At 40.0% G+C, this 23,550-nt stretch overlaps 1 protein-coding gene across 2 annotated transcripts in view; it reads right to left on the reverse strand.

The window, feature by feature from the left end:
* The window catches only part of LOC126094534 (tyrosine-protein kinase Btk29A), a 366,017-nt gene that overhangs the window by 31,561 nt on the left and 310,906 nt on the right, over positions 1-23,550 (reverse strand). For both annotated transcript variants that reach the window (XM_049908958.1, XM_049908957.1), the window contains exons 3-6: positions 12,492-12,575; positions 11,869-11,933; positions 8,619-8,684; positions 8,182-8,310 (exon numbers count right to left, since the gene is read on the reverse strand). In XM_049908958.1, the coding sequence (XP_049764915.1) occupies positions 8,182-8,310; positions 8,619-8,684; positions 11,869-11,933; positions 12,492-12,575 (344 nt within the window). The remainder of the gene's footprint in view (positions 1-8,181; positions 8,311-8,618; positions 8,685-11,868; positions 11,934-12,491; positions 12,576-23,550) is intronic.

The following is a 23,550-nucleotide window of genomic DNA, read 5'->3' on the forward strand; positions in this document are numbered from 1 at the left end:
AATTACCTTTATAGCTCCTGGCTACAGAAATCTGTTTTGTTTTTGAGAGCTGTAAACCAAGAGGAAACAGCAAACTAAATGTAAACATGGTTCACGTGGAGACTAGCCTTCATACCGCTACAACTCAAGCTGGTCTGCGCATGCGCGAATCTGGAACTTGGGTGTGTCAGAGAAATGTTTGTGGGTAGCATCTGGCTACTTCTTTCCACTGCTGATACAGCTCATGTCTAGTTACCTTGGATACAGCTAACAGCCGCACTTCAAGTAGCCAGAAGCATGAGAAGGTACTGCTCATACGCGACTCAACTGTGCATGTGCATGAGCCCACTGGCAACTTCTCAAACGAACCTAATGTTAACTGTTGTGATGTCACGCCCACTGGAAGCAGTTTGTTGTTATGAATAATTGCAGTCTTCATCCCAAAGCCTTCGACACATTTTAGCTGTTGGCAGGCCCTCGTGTGTGTACTGTGTTTTGTTGCTGTAAATAGCGCATTTCCTTTGCAACTTAGGTTTTTATTTATCCCCCCCCCCCTCGTTTGCATTTTATTGCCACAGTATTACATTGCAGTAATGGCCTAAAGTAAAAATCTTTGTGAGAGTATCAGTTCTTACCAGTCAAAACTACAAAAATTTAACTGAAAACTAAACCAACAAAACATTCCCAGAATTCTTAAAAATTCCTGGGTTTTTCCCAGTTTTCTCCCAGATGAAAAAATTCCTGGGTTTTTCCCAGATTTCCCGGAGCGTACACACCCTGTTTTAAAACATGTGCTTATCTCAAGTTACTTTTTTAATCACCAATATTTTGAGCAAACTTAACAGTGTTGCTTTGGATAGCAATTAAGCCATTAATGTAAGACTTCAGGGACAAAGCACTCCAGCCAGTGGTTTTGAAACCAGAATGCTTTTGGAGCTATGTAGACATTATCTCTCTGTTCCGGCCACATGGAACAGCAATGCTTCCTTCATGTTTGGAACATCTTGACTCTCTCCAAGCACCTGCTTCACCATGAAAATGGGAACCTCCCATTTCTGGATATTGTGGTTCACAGAAAGAAGATGACTCCTAGTGTCACTGTGTGTTTCATGATCCTACATACAATGACCCATATCTATGAGCTATGAGCTGTGTATTACAAACAACAGCTATCTCAGATACAGAGAGCTTATCAGCAGAGCTTAGCCACCTCCACTCTATGTTTGATCAAAGCAGCATACGTCTCTGGCTTTTAATGTGGCAAAATGTAAGTTAATGCAGTGGAGTAGGAAGAACAAATCCTTAATGTTCAGATACAATATTACTAGTGTCCTGCTTGACACAATCAAGTCATTTAAATATCTAGGCATAACATTGTGAAACAATATAAAATGGAATGAGCATGTGAGGATTGTGGTAGGCAGAGCAAATCATTGACTCTGGTTTACTGGGAGAATTTTAGAAAAGTGTTGTAAAGGAGACTGCATATAGGACGCAAGTGCTGCCTATTCTTGAGTAATGCTTGAATGTTTGGGATCCGTACCAGGTCAGATTGAAAGAAGGTATCAAAGCAATTCAGAAGTGAGCTGCTACATTTGTTACTAGTAGGTTCAATCAGCATGAAAGTGTTATGGATACACTTTGGGAGCTCAGGTAGGAATCCTTGGAGGAGAAAACACATTCATTTTGAAGAATGCTACTGAGAAACTTCAGAGAATGGGCATTTGAAGCTGACTGCAGAACAATCTGACTGCTGCCAACAAACATTTTGCGTAGGGACCACAAAGATAAGATACAAGAAATTAGGGCTCATATGGAGCCATATAAGCAGTTATTTTTCCCTCACGGTATCTGCGAGTGGAACAGGAAATGACTTGTTGTGGTACAGGGTACCCTCTGCCACACATTGTATGGTTCTTTGCAGAGTCTGTATTCAGATAAGTAGATGTAGATGTCTCTAGAAACATTATGTAGGATTGACTAAAGGCATGAAATACATTCAAACAGTGAAACAGTAAACTAGAACTGATTGCATTAATATCCTGTAAGCAATGTCCTTTATAGATACATTGCTCATTCCCAGAGCCATTTCAACAAATCTGTGTTGGCCTTTCACCACATCTATGTTCACCCCATTTTATATAATTTCTTAAAATAATGCCTAAATATATAAATAATGTAGTTTGCTTCTTATGTCCACAAGAGATCTTGTAACCTGATGGTATATTGTTCTTTCTCTTTGTTCTGGGTGTTATCTTATCCTTATGCACATTTAAAGAGAGCTGTCATTCGTTACACCAACTGGAAATTTTGTCCCAGCCTTTCTACAGTTCATTATGGCTAGTCAACAAAATTTCTCTGTATATGCTGTCACAATCCATATACAAATGAACTGCCATGACACTCAAAGAAAATGCATTAGAACATGAAGCAGAGCCTGCTACAATGTTTGATGAGTGTGTCAAACAAAGAAATAGTAATAAAGAACTTGATATCCACTTACAGTTGGATACAATTACTTATCATAGCAAGGATAGTACTGAAAAAATGAAGTGCCTAAATGTCATATGCTGCTGTGGCAGCTACCAAAACAAACATTCCAAACTGCATTCACACTGAAGAACGCACTGTATTCACAAAAGAACCCACAGAAATGTCCGAGACACAGAAGAAAAGAATTCTTGTGCTAATGGATAGCCATAGAAGGTATTCACAATATTTGATTAGCTCTGAACCAGATGATACACATGCAGAGCGAAGTAGCATAAAGGCAGGTGCGCCACTATATGAGGTGACAAAAAACGTAATAAAACTGACTGAAGACTTCGGTCAAAAGAATACAGTAATAGTTCTAGCGGGAACAAATGGCATTGACAACACTTTTAACCGCAGCAGTATTACAAACATTGCAGTCACGGTACTTTCTCCATTAATCATAAGATTAATGTAATTTTTGGTACAATACCAGACAGGCATGACACACCAGAACTAAATAAGAGTATTGATTTATTTAATAGAATGCTTGTCTCCTATGTAGGTAACTCCATTTTCAACAAATGCAGGGCAGCTTTTAATTTTGAAACTGAGAGACTAATGAGATTGTACTTTAATATTCATGGGCTGCATATCAACAGGCTAGGCAAAGAAAAGATTTCCTCCAGGTATCCACAAATAATAAAAAAACAGGACAAAGTTCACTCAACACGAAAAATCACAACATCCTGCCTTCATGAAAATAATCAAAACTCTACACATAAGGAATCTGAACAATACACTCTACATGAAAACAGTGCAGAAATAAAACAAATCTATCTTTATAGGTGGCTGATGAGAAGCCATGACATACCATTTTATGGGAAACCCAAAGGAAAATACCAATGTGAAAACTAATAAAACAATCTATCAAGCATGCACCAAAATATTCAGCCCTGAAGAAGTAAACTTGTAAGTGCAGAAGCACTACTGAGTGCTGATGATAGACACGCAGTGGTGTGTTTCACTGAACACTGGTTCCATGAGCAGGAAATACCTTTGTGCAATCCACAGAACTATTCAGTAGCATCACACTTTTGCAGGTCAGATAACAGAAATGGGGGCAGCTGCATATATGTTAAAAAAATGGCTTGCAAACATGTTAAAGACCAGAGTCAATCTAGTAAAATACAGTGCTGAAAAAGTTTTGAGCGTTCAGCAACTGAAATTGTAGTTCAAAATTAACTTATATCATCATCAATGTCTATGGTTCACCTGACAGTAGTCACAGGTCATTTTTAACTAAATTAGGTAGTTTGTTAAATAAGGCTAGCAGTTGTAAAGGAAATAAGAAAATTGTACTGTGTGGTGACTTCAACACTGATTATTGAAACTGAAGAGGATCTAAGTTCACTCCTGATCTCATACAATTTGCATAACACAGTCAATGACTATGTCAGAATTACTACAAACAGTGCTTCCACTATGGATTATATGGTCACCAATATACAGGCATGAAACTATAAATTAAGAGTAAAACTGTAAACTACCTGTCTGATCATAATGGACAAATAATCTCAGTAGCACAAGTTTGAACCCCAGGTAGGACTGCATTAAAGATCAATAAATGCATGACAAAAATGTAAATACCTTCAGTCACAATTTGGCTAAAGAAAGCTGGGATGAAATTCAAAGTGAAAAGGAAATGCATGAAGTTTTGGCTTCTTCATAGTCAAATATTGTGTTTGAAATTTGGCTTGGATATCACTTGTACCTTTTGTGCTACCACACTTCGAAAATTCATGTTTTTCAGGTAATTTTTCAAATTTTTTTTATTTTCGTGTGCATGTAACTCTGTTTGTGTGACTGATATGAGCAAGAAGAGTTGGGCACCTACAATATGTACCTTTTAACATATTACATTTTTTTAATCACATTTTGGAATTTTTTATTTTCCCTCAGAAATATGTTGTTGGTGTTTTGATTCATAGGGTGCGTGTTCTAAGTGAATGTTACTGGGTTGTAAAAATTTCACTGGACTGTGCGGAATAGTTCCAAAGTTATTAAGACCTGAAGTTGGGTCTGAAGATAGATTGCCAGATGCAGGTTGCAATTTCCGGGTCACGCCACCTTCTTTCACAAGCCATAATTCTGGAACTAATTGGCAGGGGAACTTAAAATTTTGTTCATGAGTGTTCCACATTTGGTAGCATTGGTGTGCTAAATCTGAACATTTTCGCAAATTGGTTAAACTGACATGGAATGACCCTAATGCAAACACTTGACAGGGAGAAATCAATAATTGGAGTATTCTGTGATCTATCATTCGCTTTTGACCAAGTTAATCACAATATTCTCCTTGAAAAACTAAAATGCTACGGGGTTTGAAGCAATGCATTCAGTCTTCTAATAAAACTACTTAATGAACAGATACCAAGAAGTGGAAATAACAGATGAGGAGACAAATAAATACTACTCAGACATGGGGACAATACAGAATGGCGTACCCTGGAAGTGTCCTGGGGCCACTGCTGTTCTTGATATATATATTAATGAACTACCTGAGGAAATTCAACAATTTGCAGATGACACAAACATTTTAATTAAGGGAATGGGTTTCGTAAAAGCTACAAATGCAACTGAAAGTGTATTATGCAGAATACAAAACTGGTTTAGAAATAAATAAACCTAACGATTTTTAAAAAAAAATAAAAAGCATCACAAGCTGTAAAACAAATGCCCAAAAGATAATAAGTTAGTAGTAAAAATCAAGCAATACAAACTTCAACAAGCACCATGCGTGAAATTTCAGGGTGTCTATCTTGATGATAAAATAACATGGCCAGGGCACATCAATAGTATAAAGAGTAAGTTAAATTCAGGCTGCTATGCACTACAAAAGTTAGCCAAAACTTTAATATTTAAAAAGTCCTCAAAATGTTTTAGTTTGCACACTTTGAATCAGTAATGACATTTGGAAAAGAACTGTAGAGAAGCTCAGTACATACGAAGAAGGCGCTTATCTACAGAAAAAAGCTATGAGCATAATGACCAATGCGAAACTATGAACAAGCTACAGACCAAAATTTAAACTGCTAAACATTTTAACAATAATAATTACTTATACAGCTTAAGTACCAGTACACACTCCATAAAATGTTAAAATTTTAAGAAAAGTGAAGAGATTCATTAATGTGAAACAAAGGACTGTTGGAACCTGAGAGCAGTCCAACACAGGTCATGTCACTATGATGGGAATGTACCTATTCAACTGCCTTCCAAACAGCATCAGCGAAATAAAGAACATTAATACCTTTAAGTGCTCAGAGACATACTGGAGAAAAATTCATTTTATTCTGTAAATGAATTTACTGATTATTGCAAGAAAAACTCAAAAATGTGATAAGAAGTAACCATCATTCAATTAAAAAACAGAGATAAATGTATACATGTAAACTTCAATGTAAGGGAAACAGTCATATACTGTGAAAAAGGACTATCCACACTGAACAGTACCATAAAAGTATCATGCTGTAATCGGTGCCATAAATGCACATGTTTTAGAAAATTGTTATGCTATAATCAAAATGTCAAGGCCTATATGTAACAATACAACATGTATCAACTGAAATACATCAGATGGCTAAATAAATAAATAGATAACTGCATTATTAGAAGACAATCTTACATAGTTTTTGATCCTATCTAATAAATTGTTTGTGTATAGCGTGAACATTGGAAATCTTGTCAGGTTTCCTTGGAGAACACTTTTGTTCCAGTTGAACATTCACTATCTATAGCTGAATCAGCATAAGTTGATCCCTGACGGGTGCAGTATGCTGGGCACAGTAGCTTCACAGGATTACCTCAATCAACAACATTAAGTAATTTTGTTAACATCTCTATCTACATCTGCATCTACATCCATACTCTGCAAGCCACCTGACTGTGTGGCAGAGGGTACCTTGAGTACCTCTATTGGTTCTCCCTTCTATTCAAGTCTCATACTGTTCATGGGTTCTCCCTTCTATTCAAGTCTCGTATTGTTCATGGAAAGATAGATTGTCAGTATGCCTCAATGTGGGCTCTAACCTCTCTGATTTTATCCTCACGGTCTCTTCGCGAGATATACGTAGGAGGGAGCAATATACTGCTTGACTCCTCGGTGAAGGTATGTTCTCAAAACTTCAAAAAAAGCCCATACCGAGCTACTGAGCGTCTCTCCTGCATAGTCTTCCACTGGAGTTTATCTATCATCTCCGTAACGCTTTCACGATTACTAAATGATCCTGTAACGAAGTGCGCTGCTCTCTGTTGGATCTTCTCTCTCTCTTCTATCAACCCTATCTGGTACGGATCCCTAATCGGTGAGCAGTATTCAGTCTGTGGGCGAACAAGTGTACTGTAACCTACTTCCTTTGTTTTCGGATTGCATTTCCTTAGGATTCTTCCAACGAATCTCAGTGTGGCATCTGCTTTACCGACGATCAACTTTATATGATAATTCCATTATAAATCACTCCTAATGCCTACTCCCAGATAATTTATGGAATTAACTGCTTCCAGTTGCTGACCTGCTATATTGTAGCTAAATGATAAAGGATCTTTCTTTCTATGTATTCCCAGCACATTACACTTGTCTACATTGAGATTCAATTGCCATTCCCTGCACCATGGGTCAATTCGTTGCAGATCCTCCTGCATTTCAGTACAATTTTCCATTGTTACAACCTCTCAATACACTACAGCATCATCCGCAAAAAGCCTCAGTGAACTTCCGATGTTATCCACAAGGTCATTTACATATAGTGTGAATAGCAATGGTCCTACGACACTCCCCTGTGGCACATCTGAAATCACTTTTACTTCGGAAGACTTCTCTCCATTGAGAATGACACGCTGTGTTCTGTTATCTAGGAACTCTTCAATCCCATCACACAATCGGCCTGATAGCCCATATGCTCTTACTTTGTTCATTAAATGACTGTGAGGAACTGTATCGAATGCCTTGCGGAAGTCAAGAAACATGGCATCTACCTGGAAACCCGTGTCTATGCCTCAGCGCTGTGTCAGCTATGTAGACAGCTACTGTTTTCACCTGCAGCCATTAGTGTTCTGCAGTTGAAAGGTGGCAATAGCACTGCAAGCTGTGTCAGGGATCTGCTTAACCATTGACTATAGCATAATGCACACGTACCTATTACCCAAAAAGTCACTGAACCAATTACACATCTCTATGATTTTCCTAAGTCATTTCAAGGCAACTGGTGGGACAGTTACTTGATAAAAGTCATGGCTGACTAACTGCCCCGTTTTCTCCTAATTAAACACATTTGTGTACTAACATATGGCTGTTTTGCTTGTATTAAGTTGACAGATACTGTGTTAATGTAAAATGATCCTCAAAAATAATTGCTGATGCTGACAAAAGCTACCTGTGTATTGCATGAGTTGTGACTACTATCTAAGCAACAAGATTATTATGACTTGAGTATTAGAGCAGCTGCTGCTACTGCAAAACAGTCAAAGCAATTTTTGTAAGGTGATGGTCTGTTGAATACTAGTACCAAAAATGAAGATTTCACACTGTTACTGAAACTGAAACAATTTTATCTTTTGTGCACTTACTGCCCTATCCCATTTTTCTGTGTATTAATGGACACACAAGAGCCACAAACAATAAGTTGGCGACACTGAAAATTACAGAAAACAATAACTGATGGAACTTACACTTTGGTATATAGTGAGAGTGTGTAGAGACCCTTTGTGGATGAATTTCGCACCACAAAGCACCCTTCCTTGTCTTCCTGTTTCAGAAGTGACTCTGCTCTCTGTCTGGACATGTCTCCAACATACCACCTGTTAAACAGTTGTCACAAAGTGTAAAAGACAATACCACTGAAGTACATGAGATGGTAAACGCAAAAAGATCTGAGTCGTCCTAACTTTAAAAACTTTATTTAGGTCGATACCACTAATACTATTATTAGGCTCTCCACAGTAAAAAGACCATGAAAATACTATGTTACATGCTAAAGAACTATGAAATAACCATTCAGTTGGTTATGAAATTACGTCATTTCAGATATATTCCATCTGCATTATGTAGTTACTGATCTGTAACAGCACAGTATTTCAGAAAGATTCAGTAATGAATTTTAACTTACTCATATTTCTGAAGGCCCAGTAATTCTTTCTCCTTCACATAGTTACTAGGGATGTAACCTATGTTCCTGGAATGAGATGAACAAAATTTTATTAGATTTTACCTGGATAATGTACCTGGAATACATTTTCCTAAGTAGGATAATTTTGGAAATTTTTGTCAGATGAATTTAGAAACTACAATATGTTATCAAAAGTACCCGGACACCTCACTGAAAATGACTTACAAGTTCGTGGTGCCCTCCATTGGTAATGCTGGAATTCAATATGGTGGTGGCCCACCCTTAGCCTTGATGACAGCTTCAGTTCTCGCAGGCATATGTTCAATCCAGTGCTGGAAGGTTTCTTGGGGAATGGCAGCCCATTCTTCATTCTTCACAGAGTGCTGCACTGACGAGAGGTATCGATGTCGGTTGGTGAGGCCTGGCCCGACGTCAGCGTTCCAAAACATCCCAAAGGTGTTCTATAGGATTCAGGTCAGGACTCTGTGCAGGCCAGTCCATTACAGGGATGTTATTGTCGAGTAACCACTCCGCCACAGGCCTTGCATTATGTACAGGTGCTCGATCATGTTGAAAGATGCAATCGTCATCCTCGAATTGCTCTTCGACAGTGGGAAGCAAGAGGGTGCTTAAAACATCAATGTAGGCCTGTGGTGTGATAGTGCCATGCAAAACAAGGGCTGCAAGCCCCTCCATGAAAGATACAACCACACCATAATTCCACCGCCGCCGAATTTTGCTGTTGGCATTATACATCCTGGCAGATGACGTTCACTGGGCGTTCGCCATACCCACATCCAGCCATCGGATCGCCTCATTGTGTACCGTTATTCGTCACCCACACAACGTTTTTCCACTGTTTAATCGTCCACTGTTTACGCTCCTTACACCAAGCGAGACGTCGTTTGGCATTTACCGGCGTGATGTGCGGCTTATCAGCGTCCGCTTGACCATGAAATGGTCCCGCCTAACTGTCATAATACTTGCAGTGGATCCTGATGCAGTTTGGAATCCCTGTGTGATGGTCTGGATAGATGTCTGCCTATTGCATCCCATCCCTCTCCAACTGTCGGCCGTCTCTGTCAGTCAACAGACGAGGTTGGTCTGTACACTTTTGTGCTGCACATGTCCCTTCACATTTCCACTTGACTATCACATTGGAAAGGGTGGACCTAGGGAAATCTCGTGTACAGACTATGTCACAAGTGACACCCAATCACCTGACAACATTCGAAGTCCTTAAGTTCCGCAGTGCGCCCCATTCTGCTCTATCACGAGGTCTAATGACTACTGAGGTTGCTGATATGGAGTACTTGGCAGTAGGTGGCAGCACAATGCACCTAATATGAAAAACTTACATTTTTGGGGGTGTCCAGATACTTTTGATCACATAGTGTATATTAGCCGATCTGGGGTATATAATCAATAAGCAACTGATTTGCAGAAAGTGATTGCAATCTCACCCTTAAAATTTTTATTCAAATTATTTCAGAAATAAAACATTCAAGATTTTCACTATCAAACTTTCCACTTGATAACAACCACTGTTTAATTTGTTATTTTTAAATAGTAAGTGAGAAGTCATTTTACAATGAGAGATCGATAATGCAAGTATTAATACAGTATAATTAATGCTGTGCTACACGTAGTTCATGTACTCTACACATTTATCTCTACACAATTACCTTTTTAAAACTGTAAAACTGTTTCCATTAATTATTAGTCTAAAAAAATACTTATACAGTACATGGTTATACAACAATTTCCACAGTCACTTTCAATGTCATTATTGCAATGCTGTATTTCAAACAAACCTTCTGTTCACTTGCAGTTTTGTAAAATGAACAGCTGTGGCCTTTGAGAATATCAGGACAACCAGAAGACTAGTGAAAAAAAGAAAATACTTTGACCTACAAAGGTTACAATGAAAAGAGGAACAAAAGTAGAGCAATAAGAATGGTTTTTGCACATAGACAAAGGGGAGAGGGAGGTGGGGAGAGGGGGAGGGGAGAGGGAGGTGGGGAGAGGGGGAGGGGAGAGGGGGAGGGGAGATGGAGGTGGGGAGAGGGGGAGGGGAGAGGGAGGTGGGGGGAGAGAGGGAGGTGGGGGAGGGAAGAAGGAGGGGGTAGGAGGGGGACAGGTAGGGGAAGGGTAGGGGTAGGGGAGATGGAGAGGGGGAGAGTGGGGGAGAGGGAGGGGGAGAGTGGGGGGCAGAGTGGGAGAGGGAGGGGGAGAATCAACAAAAGACTGCCAAATGAAGAAAACCAAAGAAAAAAGATCACTAAATACAAAAAAAAGATTAATGAACAATTAAGAAAGTCACTGAAGATGTAAAAAATATTTTCAAATAACTAAAGAATGTAAACAGTACCAGAATCTAGATAAATTGTCTGCTGAAATAACTTGGAGAAAATAGACAGTAAAATTGAAGCAAGAGATGGTTGTTAAATGTACAGTAAATATCACTGAAAAGCAAGTAAGACAGTAACGCGATGGGAGAAGGTTACTAAGTTCAGAAAACTGTAGGCAAGCAATAAAACAAGCCAATAAATGTGGGGAAACAATTGCCAAACAGAGAAAGAAGACTGTTCAACAAGTGGATTGCCAAATAATGAAGAGAGATAACCAGGTAAAAAATAGATCTCGTAACACTGATAAAAGTATGCCATATAATGGAAAAGTATTGTCAAACAAAGTGAAAAGGTCACCAAACACAAAGAAAAAAATATTTTTACACACTGAAAGAGGATCGTTAAACAGCTAATAAGGATCAATAAACATGGAAAAAGGTTGCTAACTACAGAATAAAAGTTCACTAAATACAAAATACAAGAAAAATATTACTGAAAACATAAAAAGATCACCAAATGATGAAAATGATGTCAGGCAAGATTGCAAATAATGCACAGACAGAACAGGCAACAGACAGAATGTCAGAAAGGCTGTTTATTGTACCAAAGGAAAATTCATGCAAGAAAACTTATTTATTCTAAACTACTGAGTTTTGAATAGCTGTCCAGGACGTATCTGTAATGAGTGGATTATTTAATACTATCAACAGACATGTAAAAGTATATACACTACCTAGCTTTTGGATCTCATAATTTCTTCCTGAGGGATAGGTTGGGGGAGATAAAAAACGGACAGGTCACTCAGACAGAACCTGAGAGGAACCCACATGCTGAGAGGCCAAGGAGAGGCAAAAATGAAAGACTATGAGGAAAGGGATAGATAAAAATATGAGACTAACCCATGCTCGTCTTTCACCTTCCACCAGTGTTCCTGTGAATCGTCAAGCACCTCATACTCAGCACCCTGTAAAACAGGAGGCAAAGAGGACCATTTAAGTATTTCCAAGATACATTTGATACTTCATAATGAATGCAGTTTATATGTACAAACTATTTAGATGTGAGCACAACTACAATACAGCAAGGACAACCACAATTCTGTTGAATCTCTGTCTATGAAACCACCATTAAAATGATCAGATTACAATTACTATCACATTTTTTGATACTACAAGTACTTTCAAATTTATTTATAGTTTTAAAGAGCAATAGATTGCAGTACAGTTTCAGGAATATTTTAAGTGATCAGTAGTAGTTGCAGTGCTGTAAAATTTCAAACAAAAGCAGCTTGATGGAGGAGAATCCTTAACTATACCACTGAATGATATGAGTAATATTTTGTTCTCTGTAGTTTCTGTTATACCTTTTTACAGCATGACAGAGGAAATTGATCTTGCACAATAAATGGCAGGGCAATAAGTTGTTCATTCCATCTTCAGGAACAGAAAAGAGAGAGAGAGAGAGGGGGGGGGGGTTGTATAGTTTAGAATATATAACAAAAAAAGAAGCTAATGTTTTTCACCTTCTCCAATGATATGTCACCACCTTCAATTGCTTTGAATGGGTAAAGAGCGACCACCACCTTGGGCCGGATCATTAGCTTTTCCTGTAAAAGTGGAAAAAAATGAAGGTATGTAAAATTGCAATAGCGATGATAAATATACACATTTTCAAAATGAAGGATCAGTTACACATATTAATACTAGAAAAACATCAAAACAAGAATCACATACAGTACACAAGAAAATGTTTACTATAATTTCAGTGTGATGTTACATTTCTCAGGTTGTTACTTATTTCAGTACAGCATATTGAATTTAAATATAATAAGTGTAGTTCCATACAGTGGAAGCATAATGAAGGCAGAAGAGAGATTTGAGCTTCAAATTCTAACACAGCATAATACTTAGATTCCAAACAGTGCAATTAAATGATTAAAACATTTTGTTACATATAATGTCATGCAGACAATGACAGGGATCAGTAACTGCTTATTATTCTGCATAAATGTGAAACTGAGTAACTACAATTATAAGATACACAAAAAAGGAAAGACCTAAGTTCTTACGAAACAACTCCCGTTACCTTTACTAAACGTACCTCATTAGTTACTCTTTGTTCATTGTATCACAATATTTGGACTCTGGAATCTAAATCTAACATTTGTATTATACAGATCTTGACCTGTCTCTAGTATATGTAGTCAGCTGACACTAGTCTGTATGAAGTTTTACAGATGCTTTGTCTGGATATTTAGATAAAATCAGCAGGTGAGAAGTAGAAGAGGAGTAACAGCAGCTTTTTGAACAGTAGCTTGTTGGTATACATAACAGGAGTAACGTACAGTGGCTTTTTGTGTTGATTTTCAGCTAGATTTGTTCCAGATTTTTTTTTTTTTTTCATCTGAAGTCTGTTATGCTACTGATAATAACAGGGTGTGTAAAAGAGTAGTTATGTTTTGGTAATTTTAAGAAAAACAAAAGTATTCCCTATTGGGCACTTACTCTTGAGTAATTTTGCATGTTTTAAATAATGGAACACTACATCAGTTATGCTTTTTCGTGTGTAGCACAAAACATTTCAGGATTTTTTTACACCTGTATTTTAGTATTTTATGCGATGTCTGCTTGTGTGTTGTTCTGCAGCTATCTTGAGGAATTGTGCCCCAATTATGAAGAATGAAATTAAATTTTGTATGTGTAGTTGGCAACAGTGGCCATATTCTGCCAAATATCCATTTGGTAGCACTCTTAACTTGTCATTGTCTCACCCCAAACTGTGTCATAGGACAAAGTTAATTTATTTTCCAAACTTGTACATGTAGCATGTCAATTATTTATTACTTCTGGCTCTGTTGAATGGACATCATAAATATTTCACTCTGAGCTGACGTGAAGCTTCAGAACAAGAAGTGCAAATTTGGCAGGAATGTGATATTTATGTTATGATTGTGACTAATTCTTTACACTGGGTGTAAGAAATAACAAGCATATCCAAGATGCCATACATGATTCAGGTTTTGAGATATGGAGGCACTGCTTAATTTCTCAAAAATCTAAGCAAGAAAGAGGGCAAAAACGGAGAAAAATAACTGAAGAAAACTGAGATTTAAAAGCAGTATCCTTCAAGAAAGAGACAATTTGATTAAAAAAAAAAAAAAAAAGGAATGTCTTTCTTGAAACCATGAGGAACAAAAGAGAAATGTAGAGGAAGAATGCTGCATAAATGTCAAGAAAGAAAAGTGAGAGACAGAAAAATTCTGTAATAATACATATAATGTGTCACAAATCTTGAAGGGTGGTGGTCTCACCTTAAGTTTTGGGCTGCCAAGGCAGTGGCAGGAGCGAAACCGAGCACACCAAGGTCATCAACAGAGCAAGTAGAAATCATGAAACACACGAAACATTGGAGTTGTACCTCACGTACTCAAAAAAGTCTAGTATTTTCTGGCAGACTAAGCAGAACGAGTACTTATGCATTGTAAGTGATTTATGAATTTTTTCTTCAGGATAGTATATGCTGATTGTGCAGTAGAGGGATGAGCGCATAAACAAAACCATTTCTCAGCCTTTATGTGAAAGAAGCATATGAATTTTTTGAAAGGAAATATCATGATATGGCATAATGTGTTTTAGGAACTCAGGACTCCTACATTATTATGCACAAATACTGTTTCTTCAACACACAATGTATCATGTATGAAATGAGTGTGTGATATGTGCAGTGTTGACAGGACTGACAAATACTTTGCTTGCATACCTCATTCATAAGAGCATGTGCTTAGGTGGAGCACCTGTTGATCTCACTGCGGACTTCTAGACTGAGCCACACGCAACTGATTTCAGCAAAGATGCCTGAAGATGGCATTGACGCAATGCCGAAACTATTAGTGAAGTAAACAAATACACTCCTGGAAATGGAAAAAAGAACACATTGACACCGGTGTGTCAGACCCACCATACTTGCTCCAGACACTGCGAGAGGGCTGTACAAGCAATGATCACACGCACGGCACAGCGGACACACCAGGAACCGCGGTGTTGGCCGTCGAATGGCGCTAGCTGCGCAGCATTTGTGCACCGCCGCCGTCAGTGTCAGCCAGTTTGCCGTGGCATACGGAGCTCCATCGCAGTCTTTAACACTGGTACCATGCCGCGACAGCGTGGACGTGAACCGTATGTGCAGTTGACGGACTTTGAGCGAGGGCGTGTAGTGGGCATGCGGGAGGCCGGGTGGACGTACTGCCGAATTGCTCAACACGTGGGGCGTGAGGTCTCCACAGTACATCGATGTTGTTGCCAGTGGTCGGCGGAAGGTGCACGTGCCCGTCGACCTGGGACCGGACCGCAGCGACGCACGGATGCACGCCAAGACCATAGGATCCTACGCAGTGCCGTAGGGGACCGCACCGCCACAACCCAGCAAATTAGAGACACTGTTGCTCGTGGGGTATCGGCGAGGACCATTCGCAACCGTCTCCATGAAGCTGGGCTACGGTCCCGCACACCAGTAGGCCGTCTTCCGCTCACGCCCCAACATCGTGCAGCCCGCCTCCAGTGGTGTCGCCATATCGTGAATGGAGGGACGAATGGAGACTTGTCATCTTCAGCGATGAGAGTCGCTTCTGCCTTGGTGCCAATGATGGTCGTATGCGTGTTTGGCGCCGTGCAGGTGAGCGCCACAATCAGGACTGCATACGACCGAGGCACACAGGGCCAACACCCGGCATCATGGTGTGGGGAGCGATCTCCTACACTGGCCGTACACCACTGGTGATCGTCGAGGGGACACTGAATAGTGCACGGTACATCCAAACCGTCATCGAACCCATCGTTCTACCATTCCTAGACCGGCAAGGGAACTTGCTGTTCCAACAGGACAATGCACGTCCGCATGTATCCTGTGCCACCCAACGTGCTGTAGAAGGTGTAAGTCAACTACCCTGGCCAGCAAGATCTCCGGATCTGTCCCCCATTGAGCATGTTTGGGACTGGATGAAATGTCGTCTCACGCGGTCTGCACGTCCAGCACGAACGCTGGTCCAACTGAGGCGCCAGGTGGAAATGGCATGGCAAGCCGTTCCACAGGACTACATCCAGCATCTCTACGATCGTCTCCACGGGAGAATAGCAGCCTGCATTGATGCGAAAGGTGGATATACACTGTACTAGTGCCGACATTGTGCATGCTCTGTTGCCTGTGTCTATGTGCCTGTGGTTCTGTCAGTGTGATCGTGTGATGTATCTGACCCCAGGAATGTGTCAATAAAGTTTCCCCTTCCTGGGACAATGAATTCACGGTGTTCTTATTTCAATTTCCAGGAGTGTATATTAAGTACACCTGGAGGAATTTCATTTTTAACAAAAATTATACCAGCTGTGTCCCACCTTCATCCAGCTTAAATATGGATGTATGAAGGTTTATTGATAAAGGTCATAAGATTATATTTATGAAGTCAATCCGTGTGACTGAACAATTTTTATGAATTTTTTCAGCATTTAAATAAGTATTTTCATACTGAATTCCACAGCCAAAATTTTTTAAAATGCAATTCCATTTTCCACCTTGCCTGTATTATCATTGCATATTTTCACACTATTAAAAAAAGAAGTAAATATCTGCTTCCAAACTGAGAAGGGCATACATTGGATAGGTTGATGCACTGCATAAGCAACAAAGCAGACCCCTTGTCAAGGTCTGGGATTAACAAAATAGCTGCGACAGATGGCAGAAATTTTATATAACAGAAATGTAATTTTAGCACCAGCTTAGATTAAATTAGATATACTTTTTGTTCCGGTTGATCCATAGTGATGAGATCTTCCATGATTTAGAACATGGGAGAAAAACAAGAATATACACATGCTTATATTTAAAAACAAATAGGCCTATGCTAATGTACTTTCACGGATCAATGGTAGATCTACAGGGTGAATGGTGACCAGGGAGGTCTCAAGGGTGTTGTACCAATTCTCCCAGCCAACATGTTTGAGGTGCTGTCTTTCACTGAAACTGAGCCATTTGAACTCATTTCATCTGTTTGTAATAAAGTTGTTTTATCTGGAGTCAGGAGGAGGCAAACACAAAAAGGTACGGATCTATTAATCATCGGCAGATCAAACATATACGGCGAATGATGGTACTCCTTAGGAAAATGGCAGCAAGGGGCAGGAAAGGACACCAGGTGCACTCAGTGCGTGTGACTGGGGCCGTCATTCAGCTTGTTGAAGAGGCTATTCTAGCAGCCATTGAGGTAACAGGGTGCAACCAACTGCAGATTGTGGAGCATGTTGGAACAAATTATGTCTGTCGTCTGGCTTCAGAGGTCATACTTGGGTCATTCCAGTAACTGGCAGAAAAGTTTGAGAAGACCAGCCTTGTGAATGGAGTTTCAACTAATTTCACAATTTGCTTCATTGCCCTCAGAACTAATTGTGGCCCTTTGGTTCTGAGTCGAGTGGAAGGACTGAACCAGAGACTTTGAAGCTCGGCTGCGACTTCCTGGACTTGTGCCATACGGTTGAGAACTGTAGGGTCCCCCTAAATGGATCACGTGTGCACTACACATCAGAGGCTGCTACTCAGGTGGTTGACTGCGTGTGGGGTGCACAAAAGGTCTTTTTTTTTTTTAGATTAGGCGACTCTCCATCCATTCCAGATAATGATAGCTGTAGGAAACTCAGAAGTATCAGAATAAGATTGAAAGAAATGCCTCCTACAGGTGAGAGTTTTAAAATCCTAATGGTAAACTGCCAAGCTGGTAAAGTGCCAGAATTTGAAGCGCTCATGAAAAGCACTGAAGTTCACATAATACTAGGTACAAAAATCTGTCTTACCTGAAACTGACAGCAGTGTATATTGAAAGATTAGGCAAGTGGGAAATGGGGAGGCGGGGGGGGGGGGGGGTATTTCTCGCAGTAGACAAGGAACTCAACAATTCCACTGTGATAGAAATTGAAGCAGGATAAAGGAATATTTGGGCAAGACTCAGTATCTGGGGTGGACGAATTCTTCTATCGCCCACCAGACTAATGTAGTTGTGCTGACAGGCTAATCTGTACCTTAACCAATTCGAAAAATTGTAACATTCACGCTACAGTCGCCATATCGTTTACGGCATTTGTCGCATGTTTCGTATGTCCCTGGTTAAGGCCGACAACTCGCATCGAACATTCCTCTAGACCCACCGGTTCCTTATATTTATGATAAATTTTGTGGCGTGGAACGTGTCAACAGAACAAACACGGAAACACACGATGTTTTTTTGGCGGCATACTGACTTCCGTGCCACAGACAGACTCATTATTGGATTATGCACAAGGGTTTTTCCCTACTACTATTGCAAATGTGAATATCTCTGTTCCTCTCAAACTCGGATGGATTGTTGATAACAAAGCTCGTAAGTGAATAAATGTGCTGTGAGGCTGTGATTAATGTTCGCAGCTGCTTAATGGGATTCCTGCAAGACGTACATCTATCAATCCTTTACATAATTCTAATTACTTTATTTTGTCTAATAAACACTTCGTGTCTAAGTGAGAAGTTACCCCAGAACATTATTCCGTAAAACATCAATCACAAAAAAAAATTGGCAAAATATGTTCACGCGCTGAATTCTATAAGCCCAAGTTAACAACTAAGACAAAAATAGCAGATGCTGATATGTTGTCTCCACCTTAAGTTTTCATCAATATGCACACCTAAGAACTTAGAATTTTCTACAGTACAAAACTGAATGAGCTGTATTTTTTCAAAGTTTAAAGCTAACCCACTTTTCTGTCGATGCTTCTTTTCTCGACCCCGCAACAATGGTCGTAACATCTACGAAAGAGAAGTTCTGAGGATGTTATCAACGTGGGAGAGTCAAGGTTACTTAATAAGAGTGAAAAGATTATCTAGTCACTTACTTGTTAAAAGTCTTGCAACTGTAATAGATCACAGCACACTTGCCGCTGCAATACATTACCTAATCATTAGACCTAGGGTTTTTGGGTGGTCAAAAAATGATGTTACATCTTAGGCGAAAAATATGCCCGCCCTAAATGCAAAAATGTATTATGAAATGCATATACAAGTGACTAAATCACAAACATGCCGAAAAAATTCACCCCAGCGTTAAAAAATCTAGTCAAAAACAACAGAACACAATGACTTACTTTAGTCACTCATTCAGAAAACATGTGAAACAAGTAACGTTCTACAAATTAAACTTTTTTAGTTTATCTATTTATTTGTTTAATTGTGTTAGTAGACAGACTGCATATCCATGTCGTTCACTTCAGGGCATTTGGCTAACAAACGACCATTATGCAGTCGGATTTATGTATGCTTTTATATTTATGGCACATGAAGATAAGAACTCAAATACCAGTAACCCACAGCAGTTCGGCGCACCAATCAAAATCGAAATCGATGGGCTGCGTGGCTCTGTGGTAGAATCCTCGTCTGACAAGGTGGGTGGCCTGGTTTAAATTCCTGGCAGTGTCTTTAAAAAAAAGTGTACGTTCTATGAAGTACGTTCTGTGAAGTGTGAAATACATGGAGATGACAAAAACAATAATTCGTATTTTTTTTTTTTTTTCAAAATAAACAATCATAAAGATCGGTACCTAAGTACGAATTTACATTTTCACAAGCTGCGACATGGTCACGAATATTAACAGTGACCCGAAAACAGGATAAATTTCCTTTACTTTACGTCTATGTTCACAAATTTTTTGTCATCCGACTACCGGTTTCGATCTATAATGACCATTTCAAATCTGTTGTTGGACATGTTTCTATAAAACAGATCTGAAGATGGTCATTATAGACCGAAAACGGTAGTCTGATGACAAAAAAATTGTGACGAAAGACGTGAAGTGAAGGAAATTTATAAGATTTTAAAATTGCACTAAAAACTAGATTATTGTGTGTGATTCCTAATTAGTTATAAGAAGATGTGCGTTGTTCATAAAATGGTAATTAGGTATGCGTTAATTAGCATACACTACGTGATCAAAAGTATCCGGACACCTCGCTGAAAATGACTTACAAGTTCGTGGCGCCCTCCACCGGTATTACTGGAATGCAATATGGTGTTGGCCCACCCTTAGCCCTTAGCCTTGATGACAGCTTTCACTACCGCAGGCACACGTTCAATCATGTGCTGGAAGGTTTCTTGGGGAATTGCAGCCCATTCTTCACGGAGTGCTGCACTGAGGAGAGGTATCGATGTCGATCGGAGAGGCCTGACACGAAGTCGGCGTTCCAAAACATCCCAAAGGTATTCTATGGGATTCAGGTCAGGACTCTGTGAAGGCCAGTCCATTACAGGGATGTTATTGTCGTATAACCACTCCGCCACAGGCCATGCATTATGAACAGGTGCTCGATCGTGTTGAACGATGCAATTGTCATCCCCGAATTGCTCTTCAACAGTGGGAAGCAAGTGGGTGTTTAAAAGATCAATGTAGGCCTGTGATGTGATAGAGCCACGCAAAACAACAAGGACTGCAAGCCCCCTCCATGAAAGATACAACCACACCATAATTCCACCGCCACCGAATTTTGCTGTTGGCACTATACATCCTGGCAGATGACGTTCACTGGGCATTCGCCATACCCACATCCGGCCATCGGATCGCCTCATTGTGTACCGTTATTCGTCACCCGCACAACGTTTTTCCACTGTTTAATTGTCCACTGTTTACGCTCCTTACACCAAGCGAGACGTCGTTTGGCATTTACCGGCGTGATGTGTGGCTTATGAGCGTCCGCTTGACCATGAAATCCAAGTTTTCTCACCTCCCGCCTACCTGTCATAGTACTTGCAGTGGATCCTGATGCTGCTTGGAATTTTGGTGTGATGGTCTGGATAGATGTCTGCCTATTACACATTACGACCCTCTTCAACTGTCGGTTGTCTCCGTCAGTCAACAGACGAGGTCAGTCTGTACGCTTTTGTGTTGTACTGGTCCCTTCACGTTTCCACTTCACTATCACATCGGAAACAGTGGATCTAGGGATGAGTGTGGAAATCTCGCGTACAGACATATGACACAAGTGACACCCAATCACCTGACCATGTTCGAAGTCCGTTGAGTTCCGCGGAGCGCCCCATTCTGCTCTATCACAATGTCTAATGACTACTGAGGTTGCTAATGCACCTAATATGAAAAAGTATGTTTCTGAAGGTGTCCGGATACTTTTGATCACATTGTGTATATTTGATGAATTTTATATTTAAGCAACGCGGGAGACTCTACACATCGATTACCAGTCTCAATCGCTATTATTTTTTTAAACCTTTATGTATTTTACGCTTCGCGGAGATGCTCGTAGAACACACACACCTTTGTTTAAAAATTCGCGTCGCCTGGGAATCGAACGCAAGCCGCCCACGTGACAGGCGAGCATTCTACAACGTTTTTTCCAGTTATAAACTTTTTTTGAACAGCATGCAATTTCATTACATCATGATACAAACTACAAGACATCGTTAAAAGAAATATAGTGTCGGGAAACATATATTTACATCATAACTACGCCATGGGCCCTGTCGGAATATCGACTTTACTTAGGGTAGGGGTTCCCTAACATTTCTTCTGGTGGAATACTTCAAAAATCCTGTACTTTGATGGAACACCTTGTTTATTTTGAAGCTCAAAATTTTTTTTCAAAAATGAAAAAAACTTGTTCTATTAAATGATGACTTCCGGTTCGCGATTATAACTAATCACACAGAAATGACAATACAATTTTTTTAAAAGTAATATTGTCAAAATGTCGGGAAAAATGCCACGTTAATAATAGTTTTTTGCAGAGCACTCATTCATTTCCTTGGGAACACCGGCGTTCCACGGAACACAGTTTGGGAGGCCCTGCTCTAGGGCAGTGATATTCAACCTGTGCGCCATGAATGACCGCCTGGGGCGCCGTCCATTTGTATCGTAGTCAGTTATCCCGTTTCCATGGGGCAGCCAAAACCGGATTTCGTAAGCCAGTTTCCTAATACCGGTCCCGGAAATCCGCTTCTAGTTGCAGGTTTTCGAATTCCAATTCCAATCGATTGTCGCTCCCACGTAAACGCAACGAGTTTTGAAACGTGCTTGCACTGTCAAGTTGCATAGTGTTTAAAAAAAAAGTCTAATATGGACGGCGTGGTTTTTTGTACATTGCGGGATAAATAGAAATATTAGACTGAAGCTGTTTACACCTCGTCTACCTGAAGAGAAATAGCGACTGCGACTGTGCGGATTAAATCAGAAACCGGAGCAGCTGTTTTCCAGGCGCCATATTTAACTGAGCTAGCAAATCCGCTTCAGACCTCAACATGTAAACACGACGGCGATAAACGGTTTCCGAAATTCGGTTTTCGTCTTCGGCAGCTGTGTCACATGTAAACGTAGTGAGTCAGTGAAGATAGTTGTGGGAAATTTCATTTCTAGTGTCAACCTGCGAGGCCTCGAAAGAATTTCACTTTACAAAATAAAAACTTTGAGGTTCGCTGATGACGTAATTCTGTCAGAGACAGCAAAGGACTTGGAAGAGCAGTTGAACGGAATTGATAGTGTCTTGAAAGAAGGATATAAGATGAACATCAACAAAAGCAAAACAAGGATAATGGAATGTAGTCGAATTACGTCGGGTGATGCTGAGGGAATTAGATTAGGAAAGGAGTTTTGCTATTTGGGGAGCAAAATAACTGATGATGGTCGAAGTAGAGAGGATATAAAATATAGACTGGCAATGGCAAGGAAAGCATTTCTGAAGAAGAGAAATTTGTTAATATCGAGTAATGATTTAAGTGTCATGAAGTCTTTTCTGAAAGTATTTGTATGGAGTGTAGGCATGTATGGAAATGAAACGCGGAAGATAAATAGTTTGGACAAGAAGAATGCTGAAGATTAGATGGGTAGATCACATTACTAATGAGGAGGTATTGAATAGGACTGGGGAGAAGAGGAGTTCGTGGCACAACTTGACTAGAAGAAGGGATCGGTTGGTAGGACATGTTCTGTGGCATCAAGGGATCGCCAGTTTAGTATTGGAGGGCAGCGTGGAGGGAGACCAAGGGATGAATACACTAAGCAGGTTCAGAAGGATGTAGGTTGCAGTAGGTACTGGGAGATGAAGAAGCTTGCACAGGATAGAGTAGCATGGAGAGCTGCATCAAACCAGTCTCTGGACTGAAGACCACAACAACAACAACAACAACAACAACATGTTGGCAAGCCTGCCTACGCAGGAATTGAACTACGCTCTTTACATTTAGCACCAGCAGTGACGTGGTGTTGTCAATCAGTGTTTGTTGTAATGTCGTGACTTTGTTAATGAGGGTGATAAACAGTAGAACAGTTTTTAAATTTGTCAAGTGGAAGTAGAATGCGAGAACTTTCTGAGGACAGTCAGGAAAGTGGCAATGAAGATGAGAAACGCAAGTACAGAAAATACGACGATGGCTATTTAGGATGTGCTTTCGCGCGCACTGTTATGGAGAATGGAGAGCTTTCACACTGTGTTTTGTGTTTGTAAGTTCCTTGTGTTGAGCGTACGCTACCTAACAATTTAAAGTGTCATTTAGAAAAGGTTCACAAGAA

The sequence above is a fragment of the Schistocerca cancellata genome, chromosome 8, assembly GCF_023864275.1.
Source record: "Schistocerca cancellata isolate TAMUIC-IGC-003103 chromosome 8, iqSchCanc2.1, whole genome shotgun sequence".
Classification (NCBI taxonomy): Eukaryota; Metazoa; Arthropoda; class Insecta; order Orthoptera; family Acrididae; genus Schistocerca; species Schistocerca cancellata.